Source organism: Mizuhopecten yessoensis, unplaced genomic scaffold (genome assembly GCF_002113885.1).
Source record: "Mizuhopecten yessoensis strain PY_sf001 unplaced genomic scaffold, ASM211388v2 scaffold2213, whole genome shotgun sequence".
Taxonomy (NCBI): Eukaryota; Metazoa; Mollusca; class Bivalvia; order Pectinida; family Pectinidae; genus Mizuhopecten; species Mizuhopecten yessoensis.
The window spans coordinates 42,015-62,155 of NW_018404434.1; the positions used below are offsets into that span (position 1 = coordinate 42,015).

Genomic DNA, 20,141 nt, shown 5'->3' on the forward strand with positions numbered 1-20,141 from the left:
GTCGGGTGATTGGTGGGTGGTAGTCGGATGATTAGAGGGTAGTAGTCGGGTGATTGGAGGGCGATAGTCGGGTGATTGGAGAGTGGTAGTGGGGTGATGGGGGGGGGGGTGATTGGAGGGCGTAATTGGGTGATTGGAGAGCGATAGTCGGGTGATGAGAGGGTGTTAGTCGGGTGATAAACGGATGATTGAAAGGTGGTAGTCGAGTGATTGGTGGGTGGTAGTCGGGTGATTGAAGGGGAGCAGTGAGGTGATAAACGGATGATTGAAAGGTGGTAGTCGAGGGATTGGTGGGTGGTAGTCGGGTGATTGAAGGGTAGCAGTGAGGTGATTGGAGGATGACAGTCGGGTGATTGAATGGTGGTAGTGGGGTGATTGGAGGGTGGTAGTCGTGTGATTGGATGGTGATAGTTGGGTGATTGGAGGATGATTGAAAGGTGATAGTCGGGTGATTGGAGGGTGGTAGTCGGGTGATTGGAGGGTGGTAGTCGGGTGATTGGAGGGTGATCGGAGGGTGATTGGAGGGTGGTAGTCGGGGATTGTTCGGGAGTATCAGCAGAGCAATAGACTTACACAGCAATGTTTTATCTGTGTCACATCATAAACAGATGAACATGTATTATAATGTATTATGATTTATATCCTCACCCGTGTGTTTATTCACAATTAAATCGATCCACTGTCCAAGCTCGTGGATTGTAATCAAGAGGAAGGGGGGGGGGGGGGGGGGAGGGGAACTATTGATACAGTCCATTTATAATATTGTGAAGATTGGAGGGTGGTAGTCGGGTGATTGGAGGGTAATAGTTGGGTGATTATAGGGTGATAGTCCGATGATTGGAGGGTGGTACAGACGGTAGTCTTGTGATTGGATGGTGATAGTCGGGTGATTGGATGGTGGTAGTCGGGTGATTGGAGGATGGTGGTCGGGTGATTGTGGGTGGTAGTCGGATGATTAGAGGGTAGTAGTCGGGTGATTGGAGGGCGATAGTCGGGTGTTTGGAGAGTGGTAGTCGGGTGATAAACTGGTGATTGGAAGGTGGTCGTCGGGTGATTGGTGGGTGGTAATCGGGTGATTGGAGGGTAGTAGTGGGGTGATTGGAGGATGATAGTCGGGTGATTGGAGGGTGATAGTCGGGTGATTGGATGGTGGTAGTGGGATGATTGGAGGGTGATAGACGGGTGATTGGAGTGTAGTAGTCGGGTGATTGGAGGGCGATAGTTTGGTGATTGGAGAGCGATAGTCGGGTGATTGGAGGGTGGTAGTCGGGGGATAAAAGGGTGATTGGAAGGTTAGTCGAGTGATTGGTAGTCGGGTAATTGAAGGGTAGTAGTGAGGTGATTGGAGGATGATAGTCGGGTGATTGAATGGTGGTAGTGGGGTGATTGGAGGGTGGTAGTCGTGTGATTGGATGGTGATAGTTGGGTGATTGGAGGATGATTGAAAGGTGGTAGTCGGGTGATTGGAGGGTGGTAGTCGGGTGATTGGAGGGTGATAGTCGGGTGATTGGAGGGTGATAGTCGGGTGATTGGAGGGTGGTAGTCGGATGATTGGATGGTTGTAGTGGAGTGATTGGAGGGTGGTAGTCAGGTGATTGGAGGGTGATTGTATAGTGATTGGAGGGTGATTGAAGGATGATAGTCGGGTGATTGGATGGTGGTAGTGGGGTGATTGGAGGGTGGGAGTCGGGTGATTGGAAGGTGAAAGTTGGGTGATGGGAAGGGTGATAGTCGGATGATTGGAGGGTGATAGTCGGGTGATGGAAGGGTGATAGTCGGGTGACTTGATGGTGGTAGTCAGGTGATTGGATGGTGATAGTTGGGTGATTGGAGAGTGATAGTCGGATGATTGGAGGGTGATAGTCGGGTGATTGAAGGGTGATAGTCGGTTGATTGGAGGGTGTTTGGAGGTTGATTGGAGGGTGGTAGTCTGGTGATTGGATGGTGATAGTCGGGTGTTTGGATGGTGATATTCGGGTGATTGAAGGGTGATCTGCGGGTGATTGGAGGGTGATAGTCGTGTGATTGTCGGGTGATTTGAGGGTGGTAGTCGAATGATTGGAGGGTGGTAGTCGTGTGATTGGAGGGTGATAGTCGTGTGATTGGAGGGTGATAGTCGGGTGATTGGATGGTGGTAGTCGGGTGATTGGAGGGTGATAGTCGGGTGATTGACGGGTGATCGGAGGGTGATTGGACGGTGGTCGGAGGGTGATAGTTGGTTGATTGGAGGGTGATAGTCGTGTGATTGGAGGGTGATAGTCGTGTGATTTGAGGGTGGTAGTCGGATGATTGTTCGGGAAGTATCAGCAGAATAATGTTTTATCTGTAACACATCATATACAGATGTGAATGTATTATAATTGATTGTGATTTATATCCTCACTCGTGTGTTTATTCACAATTAAATCGATCCACTTTCCAAGCTCGTAGATTGCAATCAAGAGGAAGGGGGGGGGGACTTTTGATACAGTCCACTTATAATAAGTCATCACTTGTTTCAAATCATCTGTATGTCTCGCACAGTTTATGATAGATGTATTACTACCTTTCAGACGTGAGGATATATCTAAATATTTACATTTGCATGGCATTGTCACTATATAGCCTCTTTGAAAGCTGTGTCATTGATGGGACTTTAATTACCATGCATCACGAGACACAATTCTTAGCGTATTAATACAACACTGACCGGAACTACAATATCCAATATAAATAAACATGACGGCTGCTGAAATATCGCTGGGCATTGTGAGATTTGACTGACAATGTCATTGTAAATTTATGTGCAAAAGAAAAATTAAAAAATACTTTTATTACAACAAAAACAAGAGTCTGCAATATCGTACAAAATGCACATCGGTTGAAATCACCAATGTCGGCAATGGAAACATTTTTACGCTCATGCAATTTATCAGAAATATCGTCTATTACTGTACACTGCACTGATCAACAGGGGTTCGTTACAAATGTCTGAAATACACATATTCTATCGACCTACTGACACATATGTTACAGACTAACTGATATGAGTCACAGCACACATAAACATTTCAGACATGTGTAACGAACCCCTGCGCTCCGTCGCAAGATCAGAAGATCACTCACTTCAAACGATATCAGTTTCACGCGTCTCGCAGCCACGGTTTCCTCATTTTCTGACGACATATCAAATTACGTGGCTGTTATAGAATCTACCGACTGTAGTCAGATTCCCATACAATCAACAAATAAATTCACGTCTGGATTCTTCACAAAATGAGCAAAGAGAAAATTTCGAGTTAACTTCCATAAATAACTCCCTCGTGGAGGACAAGTTCGGATTTACGGTTTTCACTGTATTTATCAAGGCGCGAAATTTGTTTCGGGGAAAATCGAAACAATTTCAAATCTAACTTTCAGCTCAGAGTTCTATTGATAAACTTAAATCACCATATAACCATATCATACGCAATTGTATTGATACTGAATTGTGAAATAAAATTGAAGTCTTTGTTAAAATTTCAAAGTACTACTTTGTTTGCCAATCAGCACGCGACAACACGCTGTTTCAACTATTGAACGAATTTGTGTTGCTGTCGATAAGGCGGGAATTTTAAGTTTTAAATATAAATTGTCAGTTAAAAAAGAACATAAGAGGCAGCGAAAACGTAAATAAAAGTATTGAACTGTTTTTGTATGGTATTTATGATCTATTTGAATGACCCAGCTTTGCAAGCAAACAAATCATAATGCACTAGCGCGCATTATGTTGTTTGCTTGCAAAGCTGTGTCATTCAAATAGATCATAAATACCATACAAAAAACAGTGCAATGCTTAAGTGAATACAACGATCTTGAATAAAACCGGAAATAGATTATTTTGATATGCCTCAACATCGGAAAATGAGCAGGACGTTCGAAAGTATATGTACACCATATCTCATCACTTAATATTTAGAAACAAAAAGTCTCAAGAATTAGGTTGTATTTCCTTACCGGAAGTATTTTTTGATCCGTAGGTCCCTATACCGGTATGTATACTAAATTTCTGTTATTAGTCCCCTAACGGTGAAACTGGGGGACTTTAGGTTCTGTCTTCGTCCGTCCGTCCGTGCGTCCGTCCGGCCGTCCGTCGCCAAAATCTGCAGGTTAAGGTTTGGGTTAAAGTTTTGTAATGGCTTACCATTCGCTTAATCATGATGTTAGGATGCTGATTCTTAACATAGAGGTTCTTTAGGGGTCTAGCATTAATACTGGGGATTGAAAATGGAAAATAAATTTAATTTTTTGGGGAGTTTTTGACATGTTTTAGACTTAACTATCCTGGCCAAAATCTTCAGGTTAAAGTTTAGGTTAAAGTTTTGTAATGGCTTACCATTCGCTTAATCATGATGTTAGGATGCTGATTCTTAACATAGAGGTTCTTTAGGGGTCTAGCATTAATACTGGGGATTGAAAATGGAAAATAAATTTAATTTTTTGGGGAGTTNATTTTTGACATGATTTGGACTTAACTATCTTGGCCAAAATCTGAAGGTTAAAGTTTGGGAGGCCGGTAGGGGACATGTATTGACTCATCAATACCCACAAAATGCTTGTTTATATCAAGTACATGTAACGAATATGGGCCGGCGGTGTACGTCTTCAATTTTGTACGGTTACCATGCTGAATAAAAAAGGCATGTACTGTGAAATTAGATGTTTTCGTTGGGCATAAATTTCGTGGTTTCGCGACAAAACACTATTTCGTTGGTATTATGGATCCCTGGATTACGAGTACTCACTCAAACGGAGAATCGCTTCATAGCAAACTTATACTTACTTGGTGGAGATGTGAATTCGTGGATATAACAACATAATGCGCGCTAGTGCATTATGATTTGTTTGCTTGCAAAGCTGTGTCATTCAAATAGATCATAAATACCATACAAAAAACAGTGCAATGCTTAAGTGAATACAACGATCTTGAATAAAACCGGAAATAGATTATTTTGATATGCCTCAACATCGGAAAATGAGCAGGACGTTCGAAAGTATATGTACACCATATCTCATCACTTAATATTTAGAAACAAAAAGTCTCAAGAATTAGGTTGTATTTCCTTACCGGAAGTATTTTTTGATCCGTAGGTCCCTATACCGGTATGTATACTAAATTTCTGTTATTAGTCCCCTACCGGTGAAACCGGGGGACTTTAGGTTCTGTCTTCGTCCGTCCGTGCGTCCGTCCGGCCGTCCGTCGCCAAAATCTGCAGGTTAAGGTTTGGGTTAAAGTTTTGTAATGGCTTACCATTCGCTTAATCATGATGTTAGGATGCTGATTCTTAACATAGAGGTTCTTTAGGGGTCTAGCATTAATGCTGTGGATTGAAAATGGAAACTAATTTTAATTTTATGGGGAATTTTTGACATGTTTTGGACTTAACTATCCTGGCTAAAATCTTCAGTTTAAAGTTTGGGTTAAAGTTTTGTAATGGCTTACCATTCGCTTAATACTGATGATAGTATGCTGATTCTTAGCATAGAGGTTCTTGAGGGGTCTAGCATTAATGTTGTTTAATGAAAGTGAATAAATAATTCTTGTTTTTTTTTAAATTTTTGACATGATTTGGACTTGACTATCTTGGCCAAAATCTGAAGGTTAAAGTTTGGGAGGCCGGTAGGGGACATGTATTGACTCATCAATACCCACAAAATGCCTGTTTATATCAAGTACATGTAACGAATATGGGCCGGCGGTGTACGTCTTCAATTTTGTACGGTTACCATGCTGAATAAAAAAGGCATGTACTGTGAAATTAGATGTTTTCGTTGGGCATAAATTTCGTGGTTTCGCGACAAAACACTATTTCGTTGGTATTATGGATCCCTGGATTACGAGTACTCACTCAAACGGAGAATCGCTTCATAGCAAACTTATACTTACTTGGTGGAGATGTGAATTCGTGGATATAACAACATAATGCGCGCTAGTGCATTATGATTTGTTTGCTTGCAAAGCTGTGTCATTCAAATAGATCATAAATACCATACAAAAAACAGTGCAATGCTTAAGTGAATACAACGATCTTGAATAAAACCGGAAATAGATTATTTTGATATGCCTCAACATCGGAAAATGAGCAGGACGTTCGAAAGTATATGTACACCATATCTCATCACTTAATATTTAGAAACAAAAAGTCTCAAGAATTAGGTTGTATTTCCTTACCGGAAGTATTTTTTGATCCGTAGGTCCCTATACCGGTATGTATACTAAATTTCTGTTATTAGTCCCCTACCGGTGAAACCGGGGGACTTTAGGTTCTGTCTTCGTCCGTCCGTGCGTCCGTCCGGCCGTCCGTCGCCAAAATCTGCAGGTTAAGGTTTGGGTTAAAGTTTTGTAATGGCTTACCATTCGCTTAATCATGATGTTAGGATGCTGATTCTTAACATAGAGGTTCTTTAGGGGTCTAGCATTAATGCTGTGGATTGAAAATGGAAACTAATTTTAATTTTATGGGGAATTTTTGACATGTTTTGGACTTAACTATCCTGGCTAAAATCTTCAGTTTAAAGTTTGGGTTAAAGTTTTGTAATGGCTTACCATTCGCTTAATACTGATGATAGTATGCTGATTCTTAGCATAGAGGTTCTTGAGGGGTCTAGCATTAATGTTGTTTAATGAAAGTGAATAAATAATTCTTGTTTTTTTTTAAATTTTTGACATGATTTGGACTTAACTATCTTGGCCAAAATCTGAAGGTTAAAGTTTGGGAGGCCGGTAGGGGACATGTATTGACTCATCAATACCCACAAAATGCCTGTTTATATCAAGTACATGTAACGAATATGGGCCGGCGGTGTATGTCTTCAATTTTGTACGGTTACCATGCTGAATAAAAAAGGCATGTACTGTGAAATTAGATGTTTTCGTTGGGCATAAATTTCGTGGTTTCGCGACAAAACACTATTTCGTTGGTATTATGGATCCCTGGATTACGAGTACTCACTCAAACGGAGAATCGCTTCATAGCAAACTTGTACTTACTTGGTGGAGATGTGAATTCGTGGATGAAGTGTATACCAACGAAATCAACGGAATTAAACCCCCCCCCCCCAAAAAAATTAATAATTTCACAGTAGTCATCTTTGTCCTTGAAGGTGGTAGTAGTTAATCCCTGCTTAACGTTTGGTATTTAGGGGAATGGCAACAACTGGTTCACTCGAGCTCGTTGTCAGTGTATACCATTTTTATGAGGTCAAGTGCTTGCTCCCATGTCATGGCACGTCGCGTGTAATGCATTTCCTGTCTCCAGCACACATACACACATGCACGCAAACACAATTACACATGTGGGCACGTCCTTAAATGACCTGAGCTGTTAATTCCGTCTTTGCGTATTGCAGAGTTATCTTCTCTTGGGAGCAGGTATTGATTGTTACGTCACTTGTTTGTGAGAGTAACGTAATCAATTTTTGAGAAAACGACGTAATTTTCTCACACAAACCAATGACGTAACAATCAATACCTGCTCCAAAGAGAAGATAACTCTGCAATACGCAAAGACGGAATAGGACATTAAACCAAATATCTATACAACAAACACTTAAGGATGCAAAAGACAAAATAGACAGTATGCTATTACATGACTGGTATTCTAGGATATACCGTGCTGCTCCTCACACAAAGTTTAAAAGTACATTTTAATTCTAATAATAGTCACTTTATAATAACAATAATAATAATAATTCAAGGTTCTTATATACCGCTTTATCACAACTTAGTTCGTAGGTCGTCTCAAAGCGGTTCACAAACTATTATCCGTGATTATAATTTTGGCTTTACCGGAATAAGCTTATTGATATGTAAACTTAGTTTGGCAGCCACTCCAGTTTATATAGTGTATACTCATGGTATGTCACCGGAAATGTGTACTATATAACGTTACTGTCGGTACACGTGTGTTTATATGTACACACGTTAATACCTAGTGAAAATATAATTGAGTACGTAACGTTATTATTCAGTAAAGTGTTTACTTTAGATAATGATAGTTTCTATAAATGTTACAGTAGACGTCGTATACTTAATAAGTTGTATACAATCCTAAATCGTACTATACATGTCGTACAGATATACATGTAGTACTACATCTATATAAGAGACGGGCCACACTTTGTTTTCGATTTAGTAAATGTTATGTAAGAACCCCCGAACAACAGGTATCCATTCGAAATCTCGGAGAAAATACTTGTACATTTAGTTACAAGTTTTGTATACGTGTACAGTATATGCGTAAATAACACAATCGTTTTACAATAATCAAATTAAGCCTAATATTCATCGTCAAAGGGTATCATCATTTGATAAGGTCATACATGTATAAGTTAATCTCCATAAAAGGCCTCAATCTGCTTTCAATACTTTTAACCAGTTTATAACCAACCATGCGTGCAACTTATTGTACCACAATAATGACAAGTTGAGCTAATACTGTTAGTTCCAGTTCATATAAGAATTGTGACGTAATCGCATTAACGGCCTTAAGCTTGTTTGAGTGATTAGATTTTTACATAGAGTGGTACCTGTCAATGAGGCCATCGAAAGGAAATCTTTATTTTTGTACACAATTCAATTGTATAGTAACCAATACTGTGCCTCATATTTCACGCATGAGCTCACCTGACGAAATCAGAGTTCCTCATATTTCATTGTAACAGATTCAATTTCACTTCAAATTACGGCTGCTTTTATTCTCTGCTGTTTCGCTGGTGAGTTAATATTTACCTTAAATACGAATATATATATTTTTATCATGCTAGGCATGGCTAAAACATTGCTGTGTTTTAGCGAGTTTTGTAACCTTTTAATTTACTGTAGTGGAGCATTATTTGCAGTACTCGTGGTATTGTAAATGGAGACATGCATGAATCGACATCTTTTTGGACATAAAATATTGTTTGTGTGCCTTTGTCGGGGTAGATTGAATGTCAGAATACATAGGGCTTATCGTGTTTTTTAAAGATTTGATTTGTAATTTTATTATAAATGGGATGTTGGATTAATATAGTCTCTCCCTCCCTTGGGGAATCTCAACCCGAGGGGAACAATTCTTAAGTTGCCAAACACGAGGCTTTGCCGAGTGTTCGGCAACTTAAGAATCTTTCTCCAAAGGGGTGAATGATTATTTTCCTCTGACCCTGTTCTCCCATTGAGTAGCATATACATCATTGTAATGTTAACGTTACAGGCTAAATTCAGGGTTGACGTGACGTTGATGAATTGTTGACATGACGTCATTGTATTGTTGACGTGACATCATGCCATTGTTATGAATAGGGGAACCTCGTCTCAACCCTAGGTTGATACTAATAGAATATTCCCTACCTTGTGGGTGTGACAGAGAAATCTCCTACCTGACGGGTTATGTTTTTTGTTGTCTAACACGTGGTTCTGCAGAGGGTTAGACAACCAAAAAAAGGTCACCCCGAGGCTTGGATATATTCTTGTTTACACCCTCAAGGTAGGGAATGACTATTTGTCTCCCATCCTATTATTTCAGTCACAACGCCACCGATAGTAGTGTAAACAAAAACACATGTGGGGTATGAACATCGTCATTCAGTTTTGAGGACGTCACAATTACTGGTGATACATTTTAATGAAGTCGTCACAATTGAACACGTGCTTATCGGCACGAGGCTATCTCGCCCTAGGTGTGACTAATAGAATATTTCCCTACCTTTAGGGTGTGACGAAAAAATCTCCTATCCGAGGGGTGATGTTTTTTGGTTGTCTAACCCGTGGCTCTGCCGAGGTTTAGACAGCCAAAACAAATCACCCCGAGGGTTGGAGATTTCTCTATAACACCCTCAAGGTAGGGGGTGATTATTTTTCTCCCATCCTATTATTTTAGTCACAATTCCACCGACAGTAATCTGCAATGTTTGTTAAAAAAATCACCTTTGATGACGTCACAATTACCGGTGACACAATTTAATGTTGTCACAATTGAACACGTGCTAATCGGCACGAGGCTATCTCCCCTTAGGGGGTGACATATAGAATCATTCACCCCCTTGGGGGTGAGATAGGGGAATCTCAACCCGAGGGGGAAGATTCTTAAGTTGCCAAACACGAGGCTTTGGGGTGAGATAGGGGAATCTCAACCCGAGGGGGAAGATTCTTAAGTTGCCAAACACGAGGCTTTGCCGAGTNTTTTTATTTTTTCAACATTTATGAGGTCATAACAACAATGGGTTTATGGACATATTGAATGAATCGCGTTAGCGATTCATGTAAAATATGTCCAAAAACCCATTGTTGTTATGACCTCATAAATGTTGAAAAAATAAATATCATTCCTTATATTTACATTGACGAATCCTTTCAGTGGATCGATATAACAACGAATAAAACAAATAAACAGGGTTTGTTCCTGCTTATACACGGGTGCAACGCAGTGGCGAGAACAGTGTTTTTTCGCGGGGAAATGTGACACTATCGTGAGAGATCTTAGCAACCGTCAACAACAATAACACAACAAAATGTAGTTCCATATTCAATGTTTATTTGTAGCACAGGACACGTGAATACGTGAATATTTCACCAAGCACAGTTCAATAATATTTTAAGATGTAAGAATTAAGCATCTAGGTCGGTCGTTCCGAGTGAGTGATTTTTGTAGTGTATTACTACGCAGTGTGATCAGGTTACTATCAGTTCCCACGTGCTGAGATTCTATGAATACCTGTGTTATGCATTTATGAATGTAATTTTTGTCAATGGGTCTAAGCATACAGAATGTAAATATAATGTAATGACAACGTTACATGCTAAATTCAGGGTTGACGTGTCGTTGATGGATTGTTGACGTGACGTCATTGTATTGTTGAAGTGACGTCACACCATTGTTATGAATAGGGGAATCCCCCCGTCTCAGCCCTAGGGCAGAGACAGATAAATCTAGCACCGGCAAAACGGGAGATTAATCTGTCAGGTGTGGGAGAAAAGCTGATCTTTCCCGCCAAAACGGGGGACACATCTGTGACGGATGGGAGAAAAGTATATCTCACACCGGTAAAAGTGTGGATACACCTGTCCAGGGTAAGGGAAAAGCAACTATGTTGATCAGGAGTCGGTTTTTTTCACACGGCCGGGGTTGGGGTGGGAAATGCGATACTCATACGTAGAGATTCTAAAATACATCGTTTCCTTTGACAGATGTCGTGGGTGATCGGTGTTAACTTCTGCATGATTTCACGAAATGAAAAGTGAAAACTTAAAAGACTCTAGAAAAACGTGTGTTTACAGTGAAGTTTTTAAATAACCTTTTGAGAAACATTTCCTTTTATAACAACGGTAACAATTCGTGATATCAATGCATCAAAGATAGGTGTTCTTATATTACTTAAAGAAATCCTAGCTATTGTTTCTATGCTCACTATATTTTAATTTCTTTGACAAAGTCATTCAATCAATTCCGTCATATGCTGTACTACGCTTTAGAATATTACTTTTTAATCGTCACTTTTCAAGGCAATCAGGCTATGATCGAACTAATACAACCAACACCGAATACACATGTACTTAGAGTATGTGTACTCTTATCTCATGTGTCCGACCCCCGTGTCACTGAACGTAGCAGGCTTTTTCCATATGCGCTTTGAATGGTAAGTTTCCACAGAACAGACGAATGTGAAATGTAACCGTTTTGATTGAAGGAGCAGGAAGTGCATTGTCGTAAGATACCCGTAACGTTCAACGTAATTTAGTCGTTTTTGACCTGTTTTCACCTCGGGTCAAGTTTATAATATATGCATCGATAGAGTTGACATTGTATGGACGTTTGTATATCGTAGTTACTGTGTTGCTATGTGTATGACCGTTAACACTTGAACGCCTACACGATATATAATATACCCACTGTACCTAATACAGTGTTAAGTTTATACTTGAAACTTTGAGTATGTGGGTGTGTGTATCCGTATTTCTTACTTAATGTGCTATACAGGTGCTACATATGAGGTTATCGGTATCATGATAACAATGGGAAAGGACGACATCCGGGTGGTGGAGGCCAGACCATTTATCCATCAAGTCGGCGGACGTGCGGTCATGCTCGAGATCACACCGGAAACAATCTGTAAATTATACAAGGAAAAAGAGTTCCAGTTTTATAAACATAAACCGGATTATCTGAAGGAGTTTACGCCACATTACAAAGGTAAAACCAACTCAACGACTGAATTATTATTAGCTCACCTTGGTCCTTCGGACCAAGGTGAGCTTATGCCATACCATGGCGTCCGTCGTCCGTTGTCCGTCGTCCGTCCGTCCGTCAACAATTTCTTTAAACGACTTCTTCTTCTTAACCACTGATTGGAATTTAACTAAATTTGACTGGAAGCATCACTAGGTGGTGGGGATTCAAAATTGTACAAATGGTTGGGCTGACCCCCAGGGGGCTGAGGGGCGGGGCCAAAAGTGGGCAATATGTCTATTGCTGCAAACGACTTTTTCCGTAGAACTATGAACTGGATATCAATCATATTTGATCAAAAGCATTCAAGGGAGGCAGGGATTCAAAATTGTACACCTGTTGTTGCTGACCCCCATGGGGCTGAGGGGCGGGGCCAAAAAGGGGCAAATTGGCTGTATTGCTTTAAGTGACTTCTTCTCTGGAACAAAGGGATGGATATCAACCATATTTGACTGGAAGCATACCTAGGTAGTAGAGATTCAAAATTGTACAAATGGTTGGGCTGACCCCCCAGGGGGCTGAGGGGCGGGGCCAAAAGGGGGCAAATTGGCTATATTGCTACGAACGACTTCTTCTGTAAAATTATGCACTGGATATCAATCATATTTGAACAAAAGCATTCATGGGTGGCAGGGATTCAAAATTGTACACATGGTTGGGCTGACCCCCGCAGGGGGCTGAGGGGCGGGGCCAAAAGGGGGCAAATTGGCTATATTGCTACGAACGACTTCTTCTGTAGAATTTTGCACTGGATATCAATCATATTTGAACAAAAGCATTCATGGGTGGCAGGGATTCAAAATTGTACAAATGGTTGGGCTGACCCCCAGGGGGCTGAGGGGCGGGGCCAACAAGGGTTATTTGGCTATATTGCTTTAAGCGACTTCTTCTCTGGAACAAAGATATGGATATCAACCATATTTGACTGGAAGCATCCCTAGGTAGTAGAGATTTTAAATTGTACAAATTGTTGGGCAGACCCCCCAGGGGGTTGAGGGGCGGGACCAAAAGGGGGCAAATTGGCTATATTGCTACAATGTACGAACGACTTCTGTAGAACTATATATGCACTGGATATCAATCATATTTGATCAAAAGCATTCATGGAAGGCAGGGATTCAAAACTGTATAAATGGTGGGGCTGACCCCCAGGGGGCTGAGGGGCGGGGCCAAAAGAGGGCAAATTGGCTATATTGCTTTAAGCAACTTCTTCTCTAGAACTAAAAGATGGATATCAACCATATTTGACTGGAAGCATACCCAGGTAGTAGAGATTCAAAATTGTACAAATGGTTGGGCTGACCCCCCCCCCCAGGGGGCTGAGGGGTGGGGCCAAAAGGGGGCAAATTGGCTATATTGCTACGAACGACTTCTTCTGTAGAACTATGCACTGGATATCAATCATATTTGATCAAAAGCATTCATGGGAGGCAGGGATTCAAAATTGTACAAATGTTGGGGCTAACCCCAAGGGGGCTGAGGGGCGGAGCCGAAAGGGTAATTTGGCTGAATATCAATAGAAGAATGCACATTTGCTTCCAGGATGGCTCTAGGGTCTGTCCCCACCCTTTGAGACATAGTCCCTTGGTTATAACTTTGAAATAGTTAAGATCCCCACCCCAAAATATATATATACAATTGTTGGGCATGAAGAGACGAATGCAGTCATGATATTAGAATTGACTCCAGGGTCTGCCCCACCATTGCAGACTTACCCCTGGGTCATAACTTTGAAACGGTTGAGATCCCCACCCCAAAACTATAAATACAAATACTGGGCAAAAAGAGTCAGGATATTAGAATTGATCCTGGGGTCTAGCCACAACCCTAGGGACCTTGTTTCTGAGTCACAGCTTAGAAACAGTTGAGATCCCCACCCCATAACCATACATAAAATTGCTGGGCATGAAAAATCTAATACAGATATGCTACAAAGATTGGTCTTGGGGTCTGGCATATTCCCTTGGATCTCATTTGGAGAATATTTTGTCATGATTGCTAAGATATCCAGGTGAGCGATACAGGCCCTCTGGGACTCTTGTTACAAATGTATTAAAACATATATAGACCTGGTGGGAGGGAGATATGAAATTAGCTTACCCGAAGCTGTTATATCCCATAAAAATTAAGCCCGAGGAACATTAAACGGCTGAGGATAAAACAATCTTCATATCACCCAACAACGAAGGTCATGTATGGTTTATTGTATAAAATGAAATTTATATAAAAAAAATAACATTTTGTTAGGCCCAACCTTGGCCCATCCGTACGTTACATATACAATGAATACACTATAGAGATTGATTCTCTTCACTGGAGACAATGTACATTGGTGTTACTCTATTCATTGTACAACAATTCTGAAACCAGTTTTACATTTTATCAAATCCGTGCAGGTTCGGGGAAAGATTAGGCCTGCTGTATCCCACTGCATGACGCAAGAGGTGACTAATATTGGGTGTGGAGGGGGCTGCATAATCGGGTGTTGTTTCTTCTTTGTATTGTTTTGAAGAGACCAAAATTGATCTGCTGGCCCCATTGCTACACTTAGGATCTTTTTCGTTTCCTATCTTTCCTGTCCTCGGGTGGTGTCTCTGTAGGAACCCGTCCCCATATGACCTTAGCTGTTGCGAGGACGTTAAACCCTAAACAAACATTACACCAACTTGCATTGAACACCCTTGTTGGCTCGGATGGCACCGCAAACGGGTCTTATGCAAGGAAACCTATCGGGAACCCGTAGAAAACCCACGTGGTTTGGCAGGTTACCCCATGCATTTTCCACGTGCGATATGGGAATCGAGACCCGGCCTTTTGGCTATATGCTGGCACATTTCTGTGCAATCTGACCACACATAAATTAATATTTGATAGATATTTTAGCTGAAAGTATTTTTAATTGTACATATTTTTTTCCTATTTTTTTCGACATTATTTAGTTGTGTGAATTTTTCTTAAAATTCGAAATGTAATTCAGATCAATAAGAAATCGAATACATGTAAGTCTTTAACATCAGAGTAGCTACATTCTTTACAAATCGTTGTTCTCTCGGTACATTTCTATGTCTTTCTGACTCTATAGACAGTGTTTGGGTTGATATACGTATTCTTGTGACGCATATACCATACTTTACAGAGAAAAACGTTTGTAAGGTGTTTGAGTTAGAAATATTCCTAATGGCCGTATAACTCGTTCTCATTTATCAAAAAATCATGGTTTCATCTCTGACGAAATTAAATTTTATAATTCCTATGTAGGAATTTTATCATACCTCCTCTAAATTCTTAATTATAAAACCCCTCTTAACCGTGCTAGCTAACATACACACATTACTAGCTCCACGTAAGCTTACTAAAAATATCAGAGAAGAAATTATTTTAAATAAAGAAAACTTTTGAACCGATGTTTAATTTTCCTATTGTTATTGAATTTCTTTAATAGGTATTTTTTTCAAGTAATACTGTATCATGCTTTAGTACTATTTAATGATAATAATAATTCGAGGTTCTTATATACCGCTCTATCCCAACCTAGATCGTAGGCCGTCTCAAAGTGGTTCACAAATTATTATCCGTGGTTATAAGGGTTTTGCAACCAGCCAATATATTTCTCAAATCCCTTGTGAACATGCAGCCGGTGCTGCCATTTCGGCGCTCACAACTAGCATTCTGCATTTCTAGCACTGCCCAACCACGTACTCATTTACAGCTGAGTAAACTGGAACAAGCGGAGTAAAGTATCTTGCTCACAGATACAACACAGTGCCGTGCCGTGACTTGAACTCGCGACCCGGCGTCCTACCACTAGACTACCATGCCTCCTTTATGACAGTTTCAACTATTTCTAGCAATATTCAGATGACTGTTGAGTGCATTGCATAGATTGGTTTTAATAACGTCGTGGCTATCAAAAGCTTTAACATTTTTTGAATAGATTAATATGCATATAGAGAGCGTTGTAAACATCGCTTTAAGATCATGGATGCTTTTACAGACAGGTGTACTTGAGTCATAGCCAAGTTTTAATAACAAACAATAAATAAATGCAATACATTTCAGCAATAATGCAGTGAAACATCAAAGCGATACATATAACGACAAAACAGAATATTTATAATGCAGATTGTCATATTCAGGCCGTTAACGCGCGGATGAATACGTCGCAGTGCAAAAGCTCCGCGAAATGTCACAGATAGGACAAGATAGAAAAATCTAGCATGGGGTATTATGTGGGATTTTTCTGTCTGAGGTGCGAGAAAAGACAATACCAGTGACGTATTAATATAATGATAGTGATGGTTTTACTCCCCAAAAAATCATATATATGCTTGTCATCAATTCAGCCGGAATAAGTTTGCAGTAAATGTTTCTAAGATACGTTGTAACAAAGTTGATAATATGAAATTTTTCTGGTATTTGTAATATGTACATTGTGTACTTGCCGTAATGTAGAACAAATAACTAAATATAATGTTTAAACGCGACGTAGCAACGATAGAACGCAACGAAATAGATAAACTGGGTATAAGGCTTTAAACATACGTGATTTGAGAGGTATACACATACTAAGCGGATCCCGCCACTGTTCTATACCAGATGATTATACATGATGACTATCCCCACAGGTCTGGTGTCCATCAAGTGTAGCCAGGATGGCGATATCCCCATGTTCCATGCTGAAGTACCTGGATGTATCCTACAGAACACAGATTATCCAAACAACATGTAAGTTTAGAAGTGTTACGAATCGTCAACAAGATCTGCACCGGAAGTAATTTCTCCCACAACCACTTTAGGTTTTATCCCCCTTAATCATTCGATAAACCTGCTAGCAGTACGTAAACAAATTTATTTTCTCATCGCATATCAAACAAATAAGTTAAGTACATGTAACTATGCTTTTTGATATACTCCCCCATTGTGACGTCATAGTTCATTGCAGGTACAATCGGCAAATCTCCGGTGACTCCGCTCGGTTAACTTCGTGTCTTGATACAATTTGAATATTAACCATTTGGAGTTAGATAAGCATGACAACCAAACATCAATCTGTTGGAAACCTCCATGTGTGCACCCTCTTGTCATTAGCTCACCTGCCCGTCGTCCGTCCGTCGTCCGTCGTCGTCCGATAACTTTTCTTTTAAACTACTTCTTCTGAAGAAAAAACAGGCCTAGATTCATGTTATTTTGCGGAAAGCTTCGTTAGTAGGAGCCTGACAAAGTTTGAGTATGAAAATGAACTTGACCCACTTTCAATGTAACATGGGTCAAATGTGTCAAACATTTCAAACGACTTCTCCTGAAGAACTGAAAGGTATAGAATCTTCATATTTGGCTGGTGGTTTTCTGACATAGAGCCAGACAAAGGTTGAGAATGAAAATGACATTGACCTACTTTCAAGGTCACAGCGGTCGAATGCGTCAAACACCCCAAACGACTTCTTCTGAAGAACTGAAAGGAATAGAATCTTCATATGTGGCTGGTAGCTTCCTAGCATTGAACCCGAAAAAAGTTTGAGAATGCAAATGACCTTGACCTTCTTTCAAGGTCACAGCGGTCACATATGTCAAATGCTTCAAACGACTTCCTCTGAAGAACTGAAAGGTATAGAATCTTCATATTTGGCTAGTGGCTTCCTGGGATAAAGCCCTACAAAGTTTGAACATTAAAATGACCTTGACCTACTTTCAAGTGACAGGGATCAAATGTTTCAAGCATTTAAAACGACTTCTTCTGATGAACTGAAAAGTGTAGAACCTTCATATTTGACTGGTTGTTTCCTGCGATAGAGCCTGACAAAGTTTGAGAATGAAAATGACCTTTACCTACTTACAAGGTCACAAGGGTCAAATATGTTATACAATTAAACAACTTCTTCTTACTAATCTTAGAGTGCAGATTTATAATATTTAGCTGGTTGCTTCCTGGGATGGAGCCGACAAAGTTTACGAGTGAAATATTTGTAGTACAGGATAATTTTTAATGAGAATATTTTGCTATGACAGCTTAGATATTCAGGTGAGCGATACAGGTCCTCTGGCCTCTTGTTTTTATTTTGGCGCTAATATTTTTAATCTGACATAACAATTCTACACCATATTATACAGGGTGTCCGTTATTGATGATATAACTTGTAAATGTAAACTCTTTGTTTACCTTTCAGTGAGAAACGGGAGGAGGTGAAATCTGGACTGGACAACTGGAGTTTGTCCCGTATACACAAAGAAGTTAAATACAAAGGATTATGCTCCAGTAGTGATAAGCACGGTATCCTTCACAGTCCTACTACAACCAAGAAGTTCACACTTACATGATGCTCTGTGCAGTTTTATCTAGCTTACTTATCATCCGGAAGTAAATATAATTACGTCAATTATGTTAATTCAGAACAAAATCCATATATTCGGCATTGTTATCTGGTTTTTTTCTTTTGTAGGAGTTCTTTGTTGTTGTTCTGGATGTACCATATATCAGGAGGAGCATATCCTGAACGAGTAAACATTGAGCTACTGGATAGTGTTCACATTATTTACATATTTTCAATATAGTGTCTGTATGTAGGCTTGTTTCATATAGCGACAATTTGTTTCTTCTCTTTCATATATTGTCAAACATATTGGGGGTATGCCGCCTTAATTGACCGACCTCTTGTGTTTAGATATAACTTGTACATGCAATATGATACCCAAAATGAATTTGCCGATGATTGCTTCTGAATACAGGTTTACCATAGATAGTTGACCGTCCAAACATAGGATTTTTTTACAGCGATACCCAGCTATCATTTTAGAGAAGGCCTAAATATCTAGTCTCCTATTTAACAATTCTGTGTTTCCTTATCAGACTGATACATTTAATGGCCCGCCTGTATTAATTAAGCTATTGAATAATGACACCATAAATCAAAACACCTGTTTCAACTTTTGAAGTGTTTTCTCTACAGAGCGTTGTCATTTTGATATTTGCATTTCAAAACTCAAAAAGTCTTCATGGGAAATATAGAAACCTGTTTCAACTTTTGAAGTGTTAGTTTTCTCTTCAGAGCGTTGTCATTTTGATATTTGCCTTTAAAAACTCAGAAGGTCTTCATAGGAAATATAAACACCTGCTTCAACTGTTGAAGTGGTAGGTTTCTCTGATATTTGCATTTCAAAACTCAAAAAGTCTTCATGGGAAATATAAACTATTTTATCATAAACCCATTAAAAACCCTTAACAAGACGCAGATTACACCATGCTGGGAAACCTGGTTGGTTCGCTGAGGATGCCATGTATACTGGATCTAAAAATAGGCACCCAACAAACTGGTGACGATACTACTGAAGAGGAGCGGAGGGTGCGCGAAGATCGATCAGCAAATTCCACTTCCGGAACTATGGGCATCCGTTTGAGCGGCATGCATGTAAGTTCGTCTGACGTATTGTATGTTGTACTTAAAAGTTGGCTTCTTTTTTAAGATTCCGAAGCTTGAGCTGCACGACTATCGCCACTAACTACGTAGGAACGGTGGTTGTGTTACGCCATTTAAGCCATCCTCGATACTCCATGGGTTACACTCACTTTCGTTCTCTGCATCCCTGGAAATGAAAGCTGTGCGATTGGTCTCAGGTAAAATTATAACCTCACCAATCGCTAGGTTGATACCTTTCCTTTGAATATTAAAAATGAGCAACACCCGACTTCAAAGTCAGTCATTTTTTACCGCAAGATTATGTTGGTGTACATAAAAGGATCGAACTAGTCTCCTTGTCCCTTTAACAAGGTGGCGCACACTGAATTTTGCTATGACATATTCCAGGGGTGCAGAGAGCGAAAGTGAGCGTCGCCCTTGGAGTATCGAGGACATACTTAAACATGCTGTTGCAGATTTGCATCGCATTGATCTTCTTTCTCTCTCAGATTGATCTTTTAAATTG

General features: G+C 40.1%; 1 protein-coding gene across 5 annotated transcripts in view; it reads left to right on the plus strand.

The window, feature by feature from the left end:
- Positions 1-20,141, plus strand: part of LOC110445315 (inositol hexakisphosphate kinase 3-like) — a 44,274-nt gene that overhangs the window by 22,406 nt on the left and 1,727 nt on the right. For 4 of the 5 annotated variants that reach the window (XM_021489854.1, XM_021489855.1, XM_021489857.1 and 1 more), the window contains 4 exons: positions 11,976-12,188; positions 16,850-16,949; positions 18,389-18,492; positions 19,452-19,627. In XM_021489854.1, coding sequence (XP_021345529.1) covers positions 11,976-12,188; positions 16,850-16,949; positions 18,389-18,492; positions 19,452-19,627 — 593 coding nt within the window. Of the gene's footprint in view, positions 1-11,449; positions 11,635-11,975; positions 12,189-16,849; positions 16,950-18,388; positions 18,493-19,451; positions 19,628-20,141 lie in introns of those variants that run through there. The other variant, XM_021489858.1, reaches the window with a different exon arrangement.